This window comes from Felis catus, chromosome B2 (genome assembly GCF_018350175.1).
Source record: "Felis catus isolate Fca126 chromosome B2, F.catus_Fca126_mat1.0, whole genome shotgun sequence".
NCBI lineage: Eukaryota > Metazoa > Chordata > Mammalia > Carnivora > Felidae > Felis > Felis catus.
Window position 1 is genome coordinate 42,104,036 of NC_058372.1, and position 20,334 is coordinate 42,124,369.

Consider the following 20,334-nt stretch of genomic DNA (forward strand, 5'->3'; position numbering starts at 1 on the left):
GAAATAAATCTGCACTCTTCCTCTTTTCTCCCTCAGTTCTTTTTTTTTTTTTTTTTTAATTCAAGAGGGAGAAAAAGAATCCCAAGCAGGCTTCACGCTCAGCATAGAGCCTGATGTGGGACTCGATCCCATGACCCGGGATCATGACCTGAGCCAAAATCAAGAATTGGATACTCAACCGAGTGAGCCACCAAGGCACCCCATCTCTCAGTCCTTCTTGACCGCCCCATTGTACCCCAGACTGAGAGGCCTATTGCGCTCCTTCCCTGGCACCAACAGCCCCTCAAGAACCCTGCGTTTTTTCCCTGGGTCTCTTCACTACCTTCTGTCTGCTCTCTCCGGACTCCAGCCCAGGTGTCCTTCAGACCATCCCATGCATGGCCACAGAATGATCCCAAGCCAGACTTGATGTTACGTTAGTCTCTCTCCCTGGAACATGCTGAGCATCTCCTGGTCCTCCACCGCCACCAGCAGTGACAGCCAGTTCATGCAGTTCCTTCCCCTTCTGTACCTCAGAGCTTTGGGAACTTTTGTGACTTGACTTCTGTCATGCTCTTACCTTACTTACTCCAGCTGCTAGACAGAATTCGTGTTTTTCACTTGATCTTAGCCAAAAGGCTGAGAAGCGATCGAATTCATGTTTTTCAAGTTAGGGTCACATTCTATTTATGTTTTCACTCTTCAAGCTACAAGTGCTTTCCTTGGCTCCCAGAGGTCCTCAAAAGCTGTTTCCTAAAAAAAAAAAAAAAAAAAAAAAGCTGTTTCCTTCACTGCATCTGCTTGTCCCTTGCCACACAGTCTTCACACGCCTGTCTTCAGCTGTGCGGTGGCACTCACTTCATTGCCTGTGCTCATGGGATAGAGATGGGCGTGAAGTGGTTTTCTCTCAACCCCGTCCATGATTTGAAGGAGGAAAAAAACGTTCAGATCATCTCACTTTTCCTTCCTTCTGTACTCAGATTGATGTTGAAGCAAATCACTAGAGTATTTTTTTCAAAAAATGTTTTCTAATGCAAACGCCAGGAATTTGCAGTCTCACTTGTTTCCGTTCTCCTGACCTCACCTGAAGACTGGAGAGGTGAGGGTTAGAAAATACAACTCCCAGGTCTCTCGCCTAGCCCTCTGCAGTGATGGCTCCTGACCGCAGTACGCGCTCTGAAGGCACCACCGCCTCGTGAGGCAGGCCTCTGCTATGAGACTTCACCACTTTCCCTCTAGCACTTGCTTCCTGTGAGATGGGGAAGGGCTGACCATGAGAATCGGCCAGGTGTCCCTGGCTCTCCCAGGACTTGCTCATTACCATCTTCCTTCCATCTGCCCTTTCTGCCTCAAGCGTCAGTCTGTATTTAGCTGCTGGCCACCCTGGGGTAGCTGCCACTGCAAAATCGGAATTCCCCTTTTGTTTAACCTGTGATGAATTGGGGCTCTAAACTCTGGAAAAGCGAAGAGCCCCAGTAAAATCGGCGGCGATCCTTAAAAAATAGAAGTCAAGCCTCTGGTATAGCTGACAAACTAGAATATATCTGTGTATCTATTCTTTGAGGTTAATCTGGAAAGAGCGTGGTGAGGGAGTATCATGGGCGAGGGGTTGAAGGGAAAATTCCAGCTATTGGGAAGACCAATAATCAGAATGTTAAACGACGCTTATGATTCAGAATGGATACGAGCAGAGAAATGCAGAATCACTTCGAAGAGCCCTGTTCTCTGGGCAGCAGGCCCTGCCTGAAACCTGAGTCTTGACATGCAGGAAGAGTGTCAGCCTGAGGGAAGCCAGCCAGCCATTGTGGTCCCACAGGGAGGCCAGGCTGGCAGTGAGGCCCATCTGGTTTCTAGGGCAAGTTGGCAGTGAGTGTAGAGATGGACACCTCACGTGAACACAACCCACGTCCCCCCTCTCCAACTCATAATGGTAGGTGTCCTAGCTGGGCTCCTCTAGCTAATCTCCGAATGACCAGGCTTCCTGCGCTGGTCCCCTCTGAGAGAGGAGGTGCTCGCCCAGAGCTCTCCACAGCCTTGGCAGTCGTGGTGCTCCGTCAATGAGCCGGTTGGCATTCTGGCCCCAGACTGCAGGGCAAATGCGAGATGAGTCACTAGGACCCCACAAAGGGCGGGGGGGGGGGGCTTTCAGTGGGGTTGGTTCCGATTCAGAGCCTAGAATTCTTGGGCCTGCCAAAGAGGGCCTGCCTGTCCTGTGTGACCCAGGACAAATCACTCATCCCCCGGGGCCCAGATCTTTGTTCCTAAGACGGGGTGACCTATATATATATATATATATGTGTGTGTGTGTGTGTGTGTGTGTGTGTATGGACTCGCTAAGGTGATTTAGGGAGTCTGTGAGAGAACCTGGATGCAAGATATGAGGACCCTGGAGACACGTGGTGAGACACGCGGCACCAAGAAACATTAGGACGAGCCTCAGCATGGTGCGCTCCCCGCCCCCATCTAAGCGGCTCGCTGTTCCTCGCCTCACCTTCAGCCCCCGGAGCCTTGTGAGCCGAACCTCATTTTCCCCCACACTAGGTATTCCCAGGGAGAAACGCCCCATGGGCCCCCGCCTAGCAAGGCCCAAGAACTGCTGGGCCGGGGCGGGACCGGGACCGGACGCAGGGGGCGGAACGCAGGAGCGGGAGTCAGCTCAGCCCCGCCCAGGGGCGGGGGAGGGGGGCGCGGTGATGTCACCCGTTCCGCGTGCTGCCTGGACCTGCGGCCCTTCACACATGCACCGTGGCGGGTGGGAGACCAGATTGGTCATCTTGAGGCCAGCTCCACTGACCGGTAAGCCCGGGTGACCTTGAGTCAGGCATTTTTCTTTGCGAAGCTGCTCGTCTGTGAAGCAAAGGTAGTCACACTTGGCATTGCCTCTCTCTGGGCCATTAAACTCGGAGATCGTAACAACTCTTGCTTTCACCCACTACTCCGCTCACGTCTGAGATGTGTAGTCACCTAACCATCTCCCAATAACCCCGTGTTCTGCCTACTGCTGTGCCCATTGTAGTCCAGAAACGCTGGAATGGTTTCCGAAGCTGAAATGGTTAAAGGGTGGAAAAATATTTTGTAAACCGCCAAAGCACTGGGTATACGCAAATCTCTGTCTCTGTCCACGTGTCAGATATGCAGACAGAATGGAGAGACGGAAGAATTTCCAGACATTGAAGGAGGTGACATGCCAGGCCTCCAGTGACAGTGTGGCACTAAAATGCAGGCCTGGTATACCTTTCTCCCCTGCCTTCAAAAAAATTTTCCAGACAGTTCTCTTTTCACATCGCCAAGGATCCCAAGCCTCCTAGGATCTGGAACTCCCATGTAACCCTCCCCAGGTGAAAGCAGCAAAGGCCTGGTGTCTCATCTCAGTCTCTCCTGTTTATGAGTTCTTCATCACCCAGTCGCACTACCACAGCCCTGCCAATCCCTTACCTGGTGCAGGCACCAGGCCCAGAAATCCAGTCAGGTGAGAACTGCCTCTTGGAGAGTGCCTTGTGCCTGGGGCAGGACAGGTGGCAGCCAGAACAGTTAAGTAGGTCAGGGTTGTTTGTGGTGGACCCCGCCCCCTCACCTTCCCCGGCCTGAAATCTACTCTTGATTCAGGGTTAAGTTTTACCTTTTTATTTTTTTTAATGTTTATTTATTTTGAGAGAGAGAGACAATGTGTGTGTGTGCGCGCGCGCTTGAGCAGCAGGCGGGGGAGGGGAAGGCCAGGAGTGGCAGAGAGAGAGAGAGAGAGAGAAGCAGAGAATCCCAAGCAGGCTCTGCACTGTCAGCATGGAGCTGGACGAGGAGCTCGATCTTACAAACTGAGATGATTAACCGATGCTTAACCGACTGAGCCACCGAGGCACCCCAAGTTTTACCCTCTTATTCAAAGGGACCTGGGAACACTGAACAACACCCAAGACAAAAAGGGACACCTGGTGGGCATCAGGAGGACTACAGACAATTTGGGGTTAACAAAGATAGGCAGGACTCAGTCACACCCCTCAGGTCACCAATACTAGGCCCTCAGAGAGGCAAGACACACGCATATGTGTATTAATAGAGTAGGTTACCAAAAATGCCCTATTTACTATTTCAGACTGGCTTAGATCATAACTTCTGGCCTTTTTCACCACACTCCCCTGAGAAATTTTGTTCTTGCCCATGACTTCAACCATCAATCAGCCTCTGTCTCCTGGACATTCTCTCATTGGTGCCCCATACTATGCCTAAAACAGATTCTTGACCCCCTTCTATCCAGAGTGGTCTTCCTCCTGTGACTTCAGCCCCCATATTCCATCATTCTACCTCGGAAAATGCGAACACCTTGCCTTTTCCCTACCCTTGTATGATCTCCCCACTTTTGACTTCTGCCTTCTCCAAACTATGTCCTGGGGAGTCTCCAAGTGTTTTTGTTTGTTTGTTTGCTTTGAGCAGCACAATTAACTGGCTTGACTTAATAGATTTAACATATTTAGACTTTTAAAAAAAAATTTTTTTTAACGTTTATTTTTGGGACAGAGAGAGACAGAGCATGAACGGGGGAGGGGCAGAGAGAGAGGGAGACACAGAATCAGAAGCAGGCTCCAGGCTCTGAGCCATCAGCCCAGAGCCCGACGCGGGGCTCGAACTCACGGACCGCGAGATCGTGACCTGGCTGAAGTCGGACGCTTAACCGACTGAGCCACCCAGGCGCCCCTAACATATTTAGACTTTTATCCAACAACTAGATAACATATATTTTTTTCAAGCATACATGGGACTTTTACACATATTAACCACATTTCAAAAGAAATCTCAAATACAAAAGAGTATGTTAAATGCTTTTAAGCTGATCAATGAAGATACCATAAGGGGAGTCAGAAAATGCTTAAAACTGAATTATAATAAAAATACTATATACGGAAACATGGGATATAGCTAAAATGGTACTTGAAGATAAATCTGTAGCCTTAAATTCTTATGTCAAAAAAGGGGAAAGTCTATAATTTAATGTGCTAAATATTAAAGCTAATACAAAAAGAACAAAACCAAACCAAAGAAAGAAATAATAAAAATTGAGTGGAAATTTAAGAAAGAAAGTAAAGAAACTGAAGAAGCAGAAAACAAATATATGAACATTAATATAAATAAAATAGACAAACCTGTAGTGAAACTCATCATGAGAAAAAAGGGATAAGACATGAGAAACAATTTTAGGGATAAAAAAGAAGACCTACTTTAGATAGAATAGAGATTGAAAAGATCATCAAAGAAAAGAGTATGCCATAATAAAGCTTTCAAGAAACATCCAGAAAAATTGACTCAAAGAGAGGTAGAAAACCTGAATAGTCCTATATCATTTAAGTTGAGGGGTGCCACTGGCTTAGTCAATGTAGCATATGACTCTTGATCTCGGGGTCGTGAGTTCCAGCCCCACATTGGGTGCAGGGATTACATCAAAATGAAATCTTAGAGAAACAATAATAAAGTAAAATCTTTAAAAAAAAAAAAGTTGAGTCCTTAGTTAAAATGGTTCCATACAGGGGCACCAGGGTGGCTTAGTTGGTTAAGTGTCTGACTTCAGCTCAGGTCATGATCTTGTGGTTTGTGAGTTCCAGCCCCACATCGGACTTTGTGCTGACACCTCAGATTCTGTGTCTCCCTCTCTCTCTGCCCCACCCCTGCTCTTACTCTGTTTCTCTCTCTCTCAAAAATAAACATTAAAAAAATAGTTTGTCCATTACAAAAAAAAAAAAAATGTTTCCATACAGAAAACAATAGACTCAGGCTATTTTATAGGTGAGTTCATCAAAATTTTAAATAAATAGACTAATTCTGTTTAATATTACTGAGTCTGTTAATTAATTAAACATGTAAACACAGGGAATTTTTAATTTTTTTAAAAATGTTTAAGTGTTTATTTATTTTGAGAGAGAGCAAGGGAATGCAAGCAAGGGGAAGGGCAGAGAAGGAGAAGAGAGAATCCCAAGCAGTCTCCATACTGTCAGCACAGAGCCCGAGCGGGGCTCAGTCCCAGAAACCCGTGAGATCGTGACCTGAGCCCATATCAAGAGTCAGACGCTTAACCGACTGAGCCACCCAGGCACCACCCCATAGGGAATTTTTTTTAAGTTTATTTATTTATTTTGAGAGAGAGAGCAGGGGAGAGTCAGAGAGAGATTGGAACCCCAAGCAGAATCCACACTGCCGGCGTGTGTGCTCAGGGTGGGTCTTGAACCCACGAACTGCAAGACCATGAGCTAAGATCAAGAATCAGACACCCAACCAACCGAGCCACCCAGGCACCCCGTGCAAAGGGAATTTTTTAAAACAATAGTCTCAATAGATGCAGGAAAATAATTCAGATACTTGTTCCAATTAAAAGTTGTAACAACTTAGGAATAGAAAGAGTATTGTGCTCAATGGTGAAACATTAAAAGCATTCCTTTCCTGATCAGAAATGAGATAGGGATGTCCAGAATCACTGTTTCCACTCATCATTGTCTTGCAGGTTTTAGCTGGTGCAGTATAACAAGAAATAAGAGATACAAGGATTAGAAAGGGAGATTCCAAACTGTCATTGTTCTCAGATGATAGATAGGGTTGTACTTAAAAAACAAAAAACAGGGGCGCCTGGGTGGCTCAGTCGGTTAACATTCTGGCTCTTGGTTTCTGCTCAGGTCATGATCTCACGGGTCGTGAGTTCAAGCCCCATGTCGGGTTCTGTGCTGACAGTGCAGAGCCTGCTTGGTGTTCTCTCTCTCTCTCTCTCTCTCTCTCTCTCTCTCTCCCTCCCCCCTCTCAAAATGAATAAATAAAAAAAAAAAAAAACCCAGACAAATTAAGAATTAATAAGGTAGTTTACCAAGTTGTAGGACCAATAAACAAAAGTCAATTGCTTTTCAAACTCTTCAAAAACAAAAAACAAACAAACAAAAAAAAAACAAACAAAAAGCATAGTACTAACAATCAAGTGGGTGAGAGTTGTGAGATTTCTCATGTCCCAACAGGATGTGGAAACTGAGGCAAAGAGGTGGGGCCCAGGCTGGTCATGCAGACTGGCTCAATTGTCCCACATCTCTAAACATCAGGTCCATTGGCCTGTGAGGATGTCAGTTTAGGGTATTCCCCACTCCCCCCCCCCCACCCCCGCCGGAGTTCAGAGATTATAGGCGTCATGGAACTGGGAGGAACCAGAACTGACAGGACACATCTGGCAGCCACTGACTTCCGGAAGCCAGTTTGTTCTGGGAGTTAAGGATCCAGAGCTACCCCTCACTCGTATACAACCTCTGATGTCCCGATGCCTTTGGTTGCTTGATTCATCTACTGCCTCTTAGCTCCCCTCACTGGCCTCCCTGATCCCCCTGAAAGGCCAGTGGCACAGCCTAATTGGGAGAATTCCTATTCTGAGCAGCAGCTAAGTCTCTGTGCATCCTCCAAGACCCCATTTTGCTTTAGCTAGATTAGGGGTCTGTAAGTCTTCTCTGTAAAAGGTAAGAGAGTAAATATTTTAGACTTCGCATGCTCTATGGTCTCTGCCACACCATCAACTCTGCCACTGCGGCATAAATGCAGGCAAAGACAACATGCAAACAAGGATGGCTATGTTTCAGTAAAACTTTATGAACACATCCGAATTTCACGTACTTTTCACAGGCCAAAACAGTATCTTTCTGTTGATTTTGTCCACAATTAAAAAAATGTAAAAACCATTCTCACCCATAAGCCACCTAAAAGCAAGCAACAGGCCCACCAGCTGCAGGCTACAGTTGGTCAACTCTTGCTTCAACTGGCTACCCTCCAACGACAGAAGGTTGGGCTGGGTCTTTGAGGCCTGGTCAGGAATAAAGGGTATCTTGGAAGCAATAGGCATTGCAAGTGCTCCTGGGAATAGGACTCCGGAGATCTAGAGGGTTTTAAGCTTTGACAGCCTCCATGGCTTCCTCCACTCTAAGTTAAGGTCAGAGCATCTTAACATGGCATTTGTGGCCCTCTGTGACCTGAACCCTGCCTGCAGGGCTACTTTTAGCTCTTCCGCCTCCTTCAGGGGCTCCTAGGCTATGGTCCTTCTGTCAGGGCTGTGCCTTTCCATGCTTTTCCCTCTTCCGGGAATAGACCTGTGTCATGGGCTGACTAGCCTTGGCCCTAAGCCTGCCCCTTCCCCAGGCTGAGGTGCCTGCCACAGCGCCCTGTGGACTGAAACCTCCGTCTTGTTTATGCATTTTTGCATCCCCAGGCACTCCCTGTGGGAGCTTAAGTTAGTGTCAGTGAGTAGAAGAAGGCTTCCAGAAGAGAAGCCTTCCAGAAATTCTGTGCTAGTGCAAGATTTGAGATCTTCCCATTAGGAGACCCACGAGGAGTCTCTGGTCCTAATACTGATCAGCATGTGATTTCTGCTCTGCTTTGGACTTGGGTCCCGGGAGGGGAGACAGCATCCCCACTCCATTCCTGGAGCAGGGAGCAAGGGTTAGTGCAACAAAGGCTCTGAGCTCACTGTCCTCATTGAAGCCTTGCTTCCCCAGTTCACAGAATGTGGAGACTCGCTTTTACCTCTTCACAGGATGGTGAAATGGTGTGAATGCTTTTTGTCAACTAGAGAGATGTTTCATTAGCTAGAGCCCTTCTGCCCAGAGGAAAAGAAGGTATATTGAGGGAGGACACTCTTGGTTTGAGATTTAGATCAGGAACAGAGAATCCTGGGGCATTTCTGGGAGCAGCACCCATACCGCTTCCCAAACCCATTAACTTCTCCCAGCCACCGGCTTCTCACACACCACAAGGAAGGAAAGAAGAGCAGGGAAAAATACAATTGGGGTGGTGCTAAGCCTGGGGCAAGGATGAGGAAAGCAAGGATCCTTTATTCTTCAGAATTCAACACATAAAGAAAATACAAAGGAAGGAAGATGGGGCACCAGGGCTGACGAGGGAGGGCTGTGGGGCTGGGGGTGGGGGTGAGGGAGGGGAGGAACCCCTCCCCAGCATTCCAGTGGCGGACACAGCGGGCCAAGAAAGCAGTTGATGGACACCTACAATGTCACAGAGCAGGAAGTGGCCATTCTCTTCCGGAGGAGCTGTGGGCCCAACAGGATTCCAAGATGAGGCCTTGGATAGACAAGGACAGCTTTCCATCTGAAGGGCACGCAAAAGGGGTAGAGCCAAGCGAAGTATGGCGTCCCACAGCTCCCTGGGCAGGCTAACGGCTTGGGAGCTCTGGCGCCACATCTGAAGAGGAACAATTTCTGGCAGCCTTCAACGGGCTGCTCTCTGGGAAGCGTCTTCAAGCGCCCTCCAGGAGCCCCTGCCACCCTGCAGGGGTCCCTGGAGACCCTCTGCTCCTCCGGTCTGGCAGCTGCAGGAGCGAAGAGGGCCAAAAACGAAACCAGATTGAGAAAACAGCTCGATATGCTCACGCTGGGGAGACGCATGTCTCTGTGTTCTACACACGTGGGCGACTGCAGGAGTTGGGGAGGGTCCCCCCGGTGGCCAAGTCGTCCCCAGTCTCCGCTCGCTGAAGGCGCGTCAGCACAGCCGCCCCAACAGCCCTGTGCTATGTGATTGATGGGGAAGGGATTGGGGGAAGGTCAATCACTCCCTTTTTGCTCCATCCCACTCCCGAGGGAGTGCCAAGCTAGCTGGGCCTGGCAGGTGGATAATAGGGTCCCGCCAGCGGCTTTAGACGGTAAATAGGATTGGGACAGCCCATCCCCTGCTCCCCGGGGACCCCGGCCGATTCCTCGGGGGTAACACAAGCAGCTGCAGAGACAGGACCAGGCCGCAGAGGGCGGGGCGGAGCCTGGAGGAAAGGGGCGGGGTGGGGGCGGTACCGCCAAGGCGGGTCTGGAAACTGCTGGAAGTAATCGCAGTACCGCCGTCGTCGCTCCTTCCGCCGGGCGCGGGCAAAGAGTCCCACTGCTAGCCCGAGCCGGCGCCCTTCCCCCCCCACCAGGAGCCACGCCCCGCTGCAAAGCGCTGGCTCTTTCTCCTCCCCGAGGGAGGACCGGGCTCCCGGGGCTGCGTGAAGTTAGATCTCGAATTGTGTACTGTCCCTAAGGAAAGCCCTTTTCCCTTATTGGGCTGTAGGGCAGATTCTAGCAAGGAAGTGGAACCTGGGAGTCGAGGTCGGAGTGGTTGGCCTTTCTATCCACCTTTTTTGGTGTTCCTCTTGGCCAGGACACTTATGTGTGGAGGCGCCTGTATTAGAGGTTTATAGGGAGGTCAGTGGGATCCTTGCCACTAGATCCCTCGTTTATGTCATGTGAGCATTCTCAATCTCTAGTTCTTGGACGGTGGTCGAGCCTTGGCAGTGCGGAGATGCGGCCACGAAAAGCGGTACTTGCGCGTGCTCTCAGGGCGGAGACTGAGACCGGTTGCTTCCGCCCTTCCCCGCCCCCTCCCCTATTTTGGACCATGACGTCAAGGTGGGCGGGCAGCGGCAGGTGCCGGGTTGACCCGCATCCTCCTTTAAGGCGGAGGGATTCGGGGACGGGCAGCTGGTCTGTGCTTCGCCGTATATAGAGCCACTGGGGGCGAACAGCCGCTCTCTTGAGTCACCCCCGCGCAGCCTTGTTGCGGATTTTGAGCCGGACTTAGTCCCTGCTCACCTTGGTCTGTCGTGCTTACAGCTCTTCTCCTTGAAGGTAAGGTCATTGGTTTTTTTCAGGTGTTTCTGATTGGATTGTCCTTACGTGTTGGTTTCGTCCATCGTTTCCTTTTCAAAGCCTAGATTTTGTCGTGTTGGGGCGGTCTTGGGATAGGTCAACTCAGAATTGTTGGGGGGTGTGGATGGGACAGGGCTCTCGAGAGTTGGGCTAGTTTTTTCGTCCGTGCTTTGGTGCGGGGTTTCCCTCAGACGGCAACTGGCCGTGGGGGGAGGTGGGCCGCGGCGTGGGCTTGGGGTAGTGGGCAGCTGCACGTGGTGTCCGCGCCGGCCCGGGACGCTGCCATGTTTGCCCCTCCACTTCCGGACGCGGCTACGGGGCGCCGGAGGGTCCCCGAGGGTGGTGGGTGTGCGCGCTGGACGTGACTCAGCACAGCCTGGTGCTGGCCTGGCTTTGCCATCTCTTCCGTGGGACGCATTTTTCCAGGGCTTTCTATTCCTTTATGTGAGGTTCTTCGGCAAGGAACGATTACGGCCGGCTCTGGCCTGCCGTTCTTTCTTTCCAGAGCTTTTCTGCAGTCCCGGTGAGGGGGAGGGGAGAGGAGGGGGCAGGCTCTGGAAGATTCATGGGCCCTTTCCTCCCCCGCCCCTCCCAGAGAGCTGAGATTGTTCTGGAAGCTTCTGGAGCCCAGCGCCCCGCCCTGGTGCCCGGATGCTGGGGCGAAGGGAGGCTGCGCGGTGGCGCCCCCTCCTCGCGTGGCCCTGGCCAACGCATGTCCGGCAGTGACGAGGGTCTGCCCAGCCGTCTACGGCCACCATCTTAGTTGTGTTTGGTTTCGTTCTATATTGTAGCCACATGTGTTGAGGGGTGCTTTATCCGTTCTTTGTCTTAGCCTCTTGGGCGGGTATTCACCGGTCTCTCGGGTTATCTTCTATCCTGTGAGGCAGCAATCCCACGTGAGCTTTTGATGTGGGAGATTCTCAATTGAAGAGAGCCAATTCCGGATTACTGGCCATTTAACACAAAACCGCTCATCTTGGGCTATTGGATTTTGTAACAAAAAAGGTGGTGGACACGTGGTAGGTGGTTTTCTCCTTCACCTGAGTTTGGATTACCTGGAGTTGTTATTCCTATTCCTGGGATGGGCCCAGTATCTGTATTTTGAACAGCCTACCAGGTGATGCTGAGGTTTTGGGTCCCACGGATCAGTTAAGAGCAGTTTGGTTTCAAAATACCTTTTCAAAAAGCTTGACCTTGTGTATTGTATTGAAGCAGCTTTTTATTTTTCTTTCTAAGTTGGATTCCCACTAAGAGAAGTCTTGAAAGAAAAGGCGCTACGGTTTTTGAGGAATACGTTCATTACCTGGATTAAAACAGCTTGGACTAAGTCTCTTGGAGTCTTCCGCTGTGACCAGGGTGAACTTGAAGTGTTAAATGTGGAGCCATCCGGTTCTTTTCTAATTCTTGATTGTTCTCATTTTAGATGCCTGAGGAAGTGCACCATGGAGAGGAGGAGGTGGAGACATTTGCCTTCCAGGCAGAAATTGCCCAACTCATGTCCCTCATCATCAATACCTTTTATTCCAACAAGGAAATTTTCCTTCGGGAGTTGATCAGTAACGCTTCTGATGTGAGTGCTGTGGGCAGCTTCATTTGTGGTTTTTGTTTAGAGCACTCCGGAAAAGAGAGAAGGGCGGTTTGGTATTTTGTGGGGCTGCTATTCTAAAAACGTTGATGTGGATAGATGGGCTATTGTAACAGTAAATGGTTCTTTTTTGTGTTCTAAGTTTTATTTTGAGAGCGAGGGAGGGGCGGGCAGAGAGAGGGAGAATCCCGAGCAGGCTCTGAGCGGTCAGCATGGAGCCCAGCACACGGGGCTTGAACCCACAAACTGAGATCATGACCTGAGCCAAAATCAAGAGTCAGGTGCCCCAACTGTATGTGGCTCTTACACGCCAAGTTTGGGAGTGGGTAATCAAAATTGATGCTGTTTGGGAATAAAAAGTAGTTTTCTTTCGGACGAAGAGCTGGGCTTTTAGGAAGCAGAATTGTAAAAATGAGATTTGTGTTTTCAGGCCTTGGACAAGATTCGGTATGAGAGCCTGACAGACCCTTCCAAGCTGGACAGTGGTAAAGAGCTCAAAATTGACATCATCCCCAACCCCCAGGAACGCACTCTGACTCTAGTGGACACAGGCATTGGCATGACCAAAGCCGATCTCATAAATAATTTGGGGACCATTGCCAAGTCGGGCACTAAAGCATTCATGGAGGCTCTCCAGGTATGTGGTATTTCAGCTAGGTGCACGCCATCCATTTTTGTGGATGTTTGGTTTGCTGTTTTGTTTTAAACTTGTTTGTAAAATTTTCTGGCAGGCTGGTGCGGACATCTCCATGATTGGACAATTTGGTGTTGGCTTTTATTCTGCTTATCTGGTGGCAGAGAAAGTGGTTGTTATCACAAAGCACAACGATGATGAGCAGTATGCCTGGGAGTCTTCTGCTGGGGGCTCCTTCACTGTACGTGCAGACCATGGTAAGACGGCTTTCCTATTAGGTTGTCTGGGTTAGAATTCTGGGGAAACCTGTAATGGAGATCTTGAGGGTGTTACCTGTGGAGTCGTTGATGACAGGTCTGCATTTAGCTTCAGTTTTTATACTCTGTGATTAACTCCTAGGTGAGCCCATTGGCCGGGGCACCAAAGTGATCCTCCATCTTAAAGAAGACCAGACAGAATATTTAGAGGAGAGACGTGTCAAAGAAGTGGTGAAGAAGCACTCACAGTTCATAGGCTATCCCATCACTCTTTATGTGAGTATGGACTGTGGTACTCCTCATGTGTATGTCTGCTCTTTCGGAGAGTTCCAAGGTCCCCGGTTTTGGTTTCTGAAGTCTGGAACTACTGTCTTTTGTACTTTCAGCTGGAGAAGGAACGAGAGAAAGAAATCAGTGATGATGAGGCAGAGGAGGAGAAAGGTGAGAAAGAAGAGGAAGATAAAGATGATGAGGAGAAGCCCAAGATTGAAGATGTGGGCTCAGATGAGGAGGATGATAGTGGGAAGGACAAGAAGAAGAAAACAAAGAAGATTAAGGAGAAGTACATTGATCAGGAAGAACTGAACAAGACCAAGCCCATTTGGACCAGAAACCCTGACGACATCACCCAGGAGGAATATGGAGAGTTTTACAAGAGCCTTACGAATGACTGGGAAGACCACTTGGCAGTCAAGGTGAGAAGCCTTGCATGTTGATTGAATAGGAAGAGCAGGCAGAACGGGGTTGTTGGTAGCAGACCATGGAACTTGCCCAACTGTTTGGTGGTGGGAACTGAATGCCATGGATCCATGTCCTTTCACTTGTTGATGACCTTTTTAGGGTAAAGAAAGGACATCTCCGTGACATCACTTTGTCTCTGTGGCAGGTTCCTGATAGGACTGTTAACTCATTAATCCCAGGATTATACATAGCAGTACCATTGTGGATCAGTTTGGGGCATAGGAGTTTAATTTTTTCAAAAGAGGTCCTATGATGTCTGTTCTGTCATCAGTGCTTAGGGAAGAACTCTGTTCCAGACAATTCAATGAATGATGTGATGTTGGGATTTAAGGGTGTGTCTTGAAATACACTATTGGCTTGCTTTGAATTTCTTTCAGCACTTCTCTGTGGAAGGTCAGCTGGAATTCAGGGCATTGCTGTTCATCCCCCGTCGGGCTCCTTTTGACCTTTTTGAGAACAAGAAGAAAAAGAACAACATTAAGCTCTATGTCCGCCGTGTGTTTATCATGGACAGCTGTGATGAGTTGATACCGGAGTATCTCAGTGAGTGTCCTTTTGGCCGAATGTAGTTGGTTGGGTAAAGTCCTATAGTGTTCTCAGGAAATGGAGGTTTTGTCTTTTTTTTTTTTTTTTTTTTGAAATCAGGTTCAGTGAGAAAGTGGGTCCTGTTGAACTTAGATGACCCTGTCTACGTTAACTCCCATTTTCTCCCTGATTGCAGATTTCATCCGTGGTGTGGTGGACTCTGAGGACTTGCCCCTAAACATCTCCCGAGAAATGCTCCAGCAGAGCAAAATCTTGAAGGTCATTCGCAAAAACATCGTAAAGAAGTGCCTTGAGCTCTTCTCTGAACTGGCAGAAGACAAGGAGAACTATAAGAAATTCTATGAGGCATTTTCTAAAAACCTGAAGGTACGGAAGCAGCAAATGCTTACTTAAGATGGATGGGTTTTTTCATTCACCTAGAGAGTAACAGATTATTTACAAGTAAGATCCTTTTCTTTCCACCTTTGAAGCTTGGAATCCATGAGGACTCCACTAATCGGCGCCGTCTTTCTGAGCTGCTGCGTTATCACACCTCCCAGTCTGGAGATGAGATGACTTCCCTTTCGGAGTATGTCTCTCGCATGAAGGAGACCCAGAAGTCCATCTATTACATCACTGGTATGTTGGAGCCTGGGTCTGATCAAAGCCTCGTGAGGGTATAAGGAAATAGGACATTTGGGAATACCTGGGAACTGGCAGGTGGCATTCTGATCCCTGAGTCTCTCTCAACCCTGCAGGCGAGAGCAAAGAGCAGGTTGCCAACTCCGCTTTTGTGGAGCGGGTGCGGAAGCGGGGCTTCGAGGTAGTGTATATGACTGAGCCTATCGATGAGTACTGCGTGCAGCAGCTCAAGGAGTTTGATGGGAAGAGTCTCGTCTCCGTTACCAAGGAGGGCCTGGAGCTACCTGAGGATGAAGAGGAGAAAAAGAAAATGGAAGAGAGCAAGGCCAAGTTTGAGAACCTCTGCAAACTTATGAAAGAAATACTGGACAAGAAGGTTGAGAAGGTAAGCAGTTCTGGGACTGGGATGTAGTTTGTAAACGCTTTAGAGCGGTTTCCCTCAGAATCTTGTGGTGCTACACAATTAGTAGTTTTAGGTCGCCTAATTTGTGCAGAGCTGCTTTCCCCTTGCGCTGCTTTTACCAGGCAGGTTTAAGGTTGGTATTTTTATAAATATTTGGGAACGATGAAGTGCTTCTTCTGAGAATAGAACTTAACATACCATCATCTTAGCTTGGAAATGGTAATCAGGTTTAACGTAAACATAAGTTTTTGTCATTATGCACAGGTGACCATCTCAAACAGGCTAGTGTCTTCACCCTGCTGCATTGTGACGAGCACCTACGGCTGGACGGCCAACATGGAGCGGATCATGAAAGCCCAGGCACTTCGGGACAACTCTACAATGGGTTATATGATGGCCAAAAAGCACCTGGAGATTAATCCTGACCACCCCATTGTGGAGACACTACGGCAGAAGGCAGAGGCGGACAAGAATGACAAGGCTGTCAAGGACCTGGTGGTGCTCCTGTTTGAAACTGCACTGCTCTCTTCTGGCTTCTCACTGGAGGATCCCCAGACCCACTCCAACCGAATTTACCGCATGATCAAGCTAGGCCTGGGTGAGTATCTTTGTTATACCAGAGTGTGGCTAGGAGTTGGGTAAACTGGTCTCTGAGGGACAGATTTGACTTAATGGTATTCGGATTGACATTCATGTGGCGTTCCTTCCTACTTAACAGGTATTGACGAAGACGAAGTAACTGCAGAGGAACCCAGTGCTGCTGTTCCTGATGAGATCCCTCCCCTTGAGGGTGATGAGGATGCATCCCGCATGGAAGAAGTAGATTAGTTTCTACCTGCAGACCTGTGCCCTCTGTATAGTGTCCCCATGGCTTCCCAGCAGCCCTGAGTGGCCTCAGTTCACCTGGTTCCTTCTGCTGATGTCTAGTGTTTTGTTTTTTTTTCCCCTCCTGTCTTTGTCTGAGGCAGGATACAAGGTCCTCAGGCCTATCCCTTCCTATATTTGACGGGGGGTTTGGATGTGTACTGTGGTTTTTTGTTTATTTTGTTCTGAAGTTAAAGTATGCAAAATAAAGAAAATACAGTTTTATACAGTTCTGCTTTCCCTTGTAAAGTGGATCTGGTGCCTTTTGCGTTTCCTTTGCTTTCCTATTTCAAGTTGTACCTGCTTTCATCCTGGTAATCGGTTACTCTGGTACATTGAAAGCTAAAGTCACTTGTAACCGTCTAGCAGTTCTGAAGTCCCCCAACATTGACTCTAAAGGGTGGCCACAAACCAGCATGTAATACTCTGTCCCCTTCCTAAAGCACATACTTCAGTCAATGAAAACACGGGACTCGAGACCATTGCAGCAATTTAATTTAATAAAATAAAATTAGAGCAAAAAGTTAACATTTCCAAAGTACCAAAACCTGCAATGGGCTCTTGGAGCAGAGCCTGGGGATCCAGGAGCAGAGGGTGGTGGTGCTGGGTAGGGCCCTCCTGTCCTTCTCCCCCAGCACAGCACCGTCTTTCAGGGACTCCCGGGAAAGCAGCACTTGGAGCCTACAACACTTGTGCTTTTCTCACCAGAGTAAGTTCCATAGGTCTCTGGGAGGGAGTCTGCACGGGTGGGCCATTCAAGGGAGGGGACAAGCACAGCTGTGTTGGTGGCAGAGCCCACAGGGCAAGACTTCAGGGAATTTGGAGAGGGGCCTTAGAAGGTGCTTCTGCCTTCTCGGCAAGCCCCTCCCACCCATTGAGGAAGGTCCTCTACCTTGGGGCTCAGAAGAATCCCTACTGGAGGACGGGTGACTTAAGGCAAAGGGGAAGGCTGACTCCTGGACTCAACCCCAACCTGCAGAGCTGGTTTGTGATACTAAAAGCCTGCATTCTGACCTTGAGCCAGCCGCCTCAAAAGTTACAGTAGGAGAGGAAAACTGGTATGGTGAGGTTCTTGTTGGACTTCATCTCTCAGGCCCCTCAAACTTTCTGCACAGGGGACTCGACAGGCACAGCCTTCTTACCCCGTTGCTTTAGTCGGCCCCGGGCATAGACTCTGAGGAGGAGGGCAGCAAAGACCACAGCCACCCCCAGACCCCCCACCACAGTGACTGTGTGGCCGTAGAGGAGGCAGGAGAGGAGGATGGCGAAGGCCTGGCGGAGGGTCATGATGATGGTGAAGACGGCGGCCCCGAACTGCCCGATGGTGTAGAAGATGAAGAGCTGGCCGCATGCAGAGCAGACGGAGAGCAGCAGGGCATGCGCAGCAAATTCACTGTGTCGCCCCATGAAGCGGGTCCCCTCCAGGAGGGCCCCCTGCTCTAGCAGGGAGCCCACCGTGAAGAGGCAGGAGAAGAAATTGACCCCAAACATCATCTGCACCGAAGACATCTTATAGGCGAACAGGGCATCCTGCCAGTTTGAGGTGAAGCTGTCAAAGGCGATGTAGCCTGCCAGCAGGATGAGGCCGGACAGGGTGGTGGCCGGGGAGCTGCGGGGCTCCGGTCCGCTGGACAGCAGGAACATGCTGACCCCGATGGAGATGAGGCCGGCCGTCAGGTATTCCCAGTGTTCGTAGCTGCGCCGGGACACCAACTTTCCCATCAGCATGACAGGGATCACCTTAGAGGCCTTGGCCAGCACCTGGGTGGGAAAGCTGACGAACTTGAGAGCTTCGTACTGACACCAGCTGCTGAGCACGTTTGACAGGCTGGCAAAGGAGTACCGGTACATGGGTGCCCCGTGCCGGGGCTGCTTACAGAGGATGCAGCAGAGGCCAGCCACCAGCAGGGCCAGCACCCGGTTCATCAGCACCAGGAACTGGGAGTCCGTGAAGCGCTCACCTGGCGAGGTGGCAGTAGCCCCATAGCTGCGGGTCATCACTCTCTCCTGCAGCACTCCCCAAGTCAGGTAGGACACCTGGAGGGAGGGGCGGGGAGGAAAGAGGACCGAGAAGGTAAGAGGAGGAGAAGGTGGCCCGAAAGATTTCGACCTCCCTCTTCCTCAGAAAAGGTCTAGGTGATTCAAAGGACAGCATACATATGTTGGTCCCTCTGTAATAACCAGAAGTTTCCTCTCCCCTCCAAAGCCTGGATTCACCTCGGAAGGATCGAGTGTGTGTGAAACGATGACAGAGGCTTTAGGCAGGCCCAGACCCTGTCTGCCCCACGGGAGGGTACGTTAAAGCAGACTCCATCCCATGTATCCTCCTGTCTATCCTCAGTGGATTGGGGGAGTAAGACTGGACACCTGTGCGGCACGTGTAGGACTAGTAGTGCCTGCTCCAAAGTGCCAAGAACTCCGTATCTTCGCTCCCTGTCACATGCAGCAGTGGGGGGAGGGCTGCGTGGCTTCCCCAAACTTTGATCAGTGGGTTAGCAGTATACGAGACATCACTGCAGGGGGAAGGGTAGTAACGGCACAGGAGAAATCACACAAGAGGGCAAGAGGAAGGGGGAAGGACAAGACAGTGGTTATCCCGACCACCTCTAAGATGGTGGTACTACGCGCCCCCTGGAAGAGGGGGCCATGTTAACACAGCCAGCAAACCGCGGGGGGCTGGCAGGGTGAAAACTTTGGTTCCGCACCGTACCTGTCCTGGGGCCCAGCCCAGGAAGAGAGGCAGAGCCTGCCTACCTACCTGGAGCCCTGCGGCACAGAAGAGCAGCTTCAGGGCCTGCCAAGTGGGAGTGGTCTCTGCCGGCTCCGTCCGGGAAGCCAGAGGAACCTCGTCAGAGGCCTTGGGCTCATGGCCAAACACACAAGTTTTCACCAGGGGAAAGCAGAGACCCCTGCCTAAAAAACAGGCACACGAGGTCAAGAGCCAGTATTCTCCCCAGCACCTCCTCTGGCCCAGAGCAGCCAGCGGCCCTGCTGTCAGGCCTGCGGGCATCCCTCCCTCCCTTCCCAAGCCACATCCCAATCTGGACTGCTGGTCAGCACTCGTAACAGGGACCTGGCACGCTTCCCCACCCTTTCGGCACACACACCTGTCTCCAGGTAGTTCTTCCGCTTGAAGTACTGCACCAGCAGGTAGCCAGGTACCATAAAGCTGGCATAGCCAGCAGCATTCACCAAAAAGCGGAAAAACCACAGCTGCGTCCATGACTCTGGAGGGGCTTCGGGGGTCTCCCCACCTGCCCCCAGGGAGGGGAGCGCAGCCAGCACCACCACTGCCCACCACCTGCGGGGACAGCGGACGTAAGGATTAGGGTGCCGTTCCTCATCCACTCGGCCCTCCAGAGGGGACTACACTGGAGAAGGGCCCGGAGTCTCCCCGCCCCCCTCAGCTGCAGCCCAGCCCGGACAAAGAGCCTCTCTCTCTCTCCTGGGGGGGCCGGCGCGGGCCAGGCGGGGCTCCCTCCCTCCTCGGGGGCGGACCCGCCCCTCTGGCCACACAGGTTCCCTCTGTTCCCTCCAGCGCTGGCCGGCCGTTCGGGCTACAGGCGGCGCCCCCTCCTCCCACCCCGCCCTCCAGGATCCCGGAGCGCCAGGGTTCCCAACTCCTCCGCCCGACACTCCCGGACCCTCGCAAGGAGGACAAGTCCAGTCCACGCCGCGCCCCCCCCCCCCGCCCCTCCCCGCCGGCCCCGGGCTCCGCTATGCGGGCCTGCCGCCGGGCAGCTGGGACCCCACCCGGCCCCTCCGTGCCCAGCAGCGGCAGTCACGTGGCCCGGGGGCTCGGTCACGTGGGCCCGCCGCTCCCCTAGCCCCCCCACCTGGCGTCCATGGTCCGGGCCGCGTGGGGCGGAGGGGGGCCGGGGAATGCGGTCCCCGGGCCGCGCGCTCCCTCCGCTCCCGCTGCCGCCTCCAGGAGCGGCCGGCGAGCGAGCGGCTAGCGGAAGTGCCGCGCTCTTCCCGCCTCCCTCCCCGCGGCCGCCCCTCCGCCCCCAGCCGCGACCAGGCAGCGCCCCGGGCCGCCGGCGGGCCACAGCGCCCCCGCGCGGCCCGGA

General features: G+C 51.2%; 2 protein-coding genes and 2 long non-coding RNA genes across 6 annotated transcripts; 1 reads left to right on the forward strand and 3 right to left on the reverse strand.

Moving 5' to 3' along the window:
• Nucleotides 1-619: 619 nt before the first annotated feature.
• On the reverse strand, nucleotides 620-3,668 carry LOC109499681. The gene is made up of 2 exons (XR_002157099.3): nucleotides 3,415-3,668; nucleotides 620-732 (listed from the first exon to the last, which is right to left on the reverse strand). It is a non-coding gene; the product is annotated as an uncharacterized LOC109499681 (long non-coding RNA).
• A 5,101-nt stretch (nucleotides 3,669-8,769) lies between these two features.
• LOC123385381 lies at nucleotides 8,770-10,316 on the reverse strand. The gene is made up of 2 exons (XR_006597799.1): nucleotides 10,101-10,316; nucleotides 8,770-9,304 (listed from the first exon to the last, which is right to left on the reverse strand). It is a non-coding gene; the product is annotated as an uncharacterized LOC123385381 (long non-coding RNA).
• A 142-nt stretch (nucleotides 10,317-10,458) lies between these two features.
• HSP90AB1 (heat shock protein 90 alpha family class B member 1) lies at nucleotides 10,459-16,493 on the forward strand. Of its 2 annotated transcripts, none has more exons than XM_023254019.2 (12): nucleotides 10,459-10,592; nucleotides 12,037-12,183; nucleotides 12,629-12,835; nucleotides 12,930-13,089; nucleotides 13,232-13,365; nucleotides 13,476-13,784; nucleotides 14,208-14,373; nucleotides 14,552-14,742; nucleotides 14,847-14,994; nucleotides 15,114-15,382; nucleotides 15,665-15,998; nucleotides 16,119-16,493. In XM_023254019.2, exons 2-12 carry the CDS (start codon nucleotides 12,037-12,039, stop codon nucleotides 16,226-16,228), a joined length of 2,175 nt encoding a protein of 724 aa, XP_023109787.1. In that variant the 5' UTR covers nucleotides 10,459-10,592; the 3' UTR covers nucleotides 16,229-16,493. The 2 variants fall into 2 exon arrangements, with proteins under 2 accessions (XP_023109787.1, XP_044913551.1); XM_045057616.1 differs by lacking the exon at nucleotides 10,459-10,592 and adding an exon at nucleotides 11,429-11,632.
• Nucleotides 16,494-16,746: 253 nt separating this feature from the next.
• On the reverse strand, nucleotides 16,747-20,251 carry SLC35B2 (solute carrier family 35 member B2). Of its 2 annotated transcripts, XM_023254020.2 has the most exons (4): nucleotides 20,101-20,251; nucleotides 19,372-19,565; nucleotides 19,023-19,177; nucleotides 16,747-18,301 (listed from the first exon to the last, which is right to left on the reverse strand). In XM_023254020.2, the coding sequence occupies exons 1-4, from the start codon at nucleotides 20,109-20,111 to the stop codon at nucleotides 17,363-17,365; spliced, it is 1,299 nt and encodes a 432-aa protein (XP_023109788.2). In that variant the 5' UTR covers nucleotides 20,112-20,251; the 3' UTR covers nucleotides 16,747-17,362. The 2 variants fall into 2 exon arrangements, with proteins under 2 accessions (XP_023109788.2, XP_006931836.3); XM_006931774.5 differs by lacking the exons at nucleotides 19,023-19,177; nucleotides 20,101-20,251 and having other exon boundaries at nucleotides 19,372-19,828.
• Between the last annotated feature and the right edge of the window lie 83 nt (nucleotides 20,252-20,334).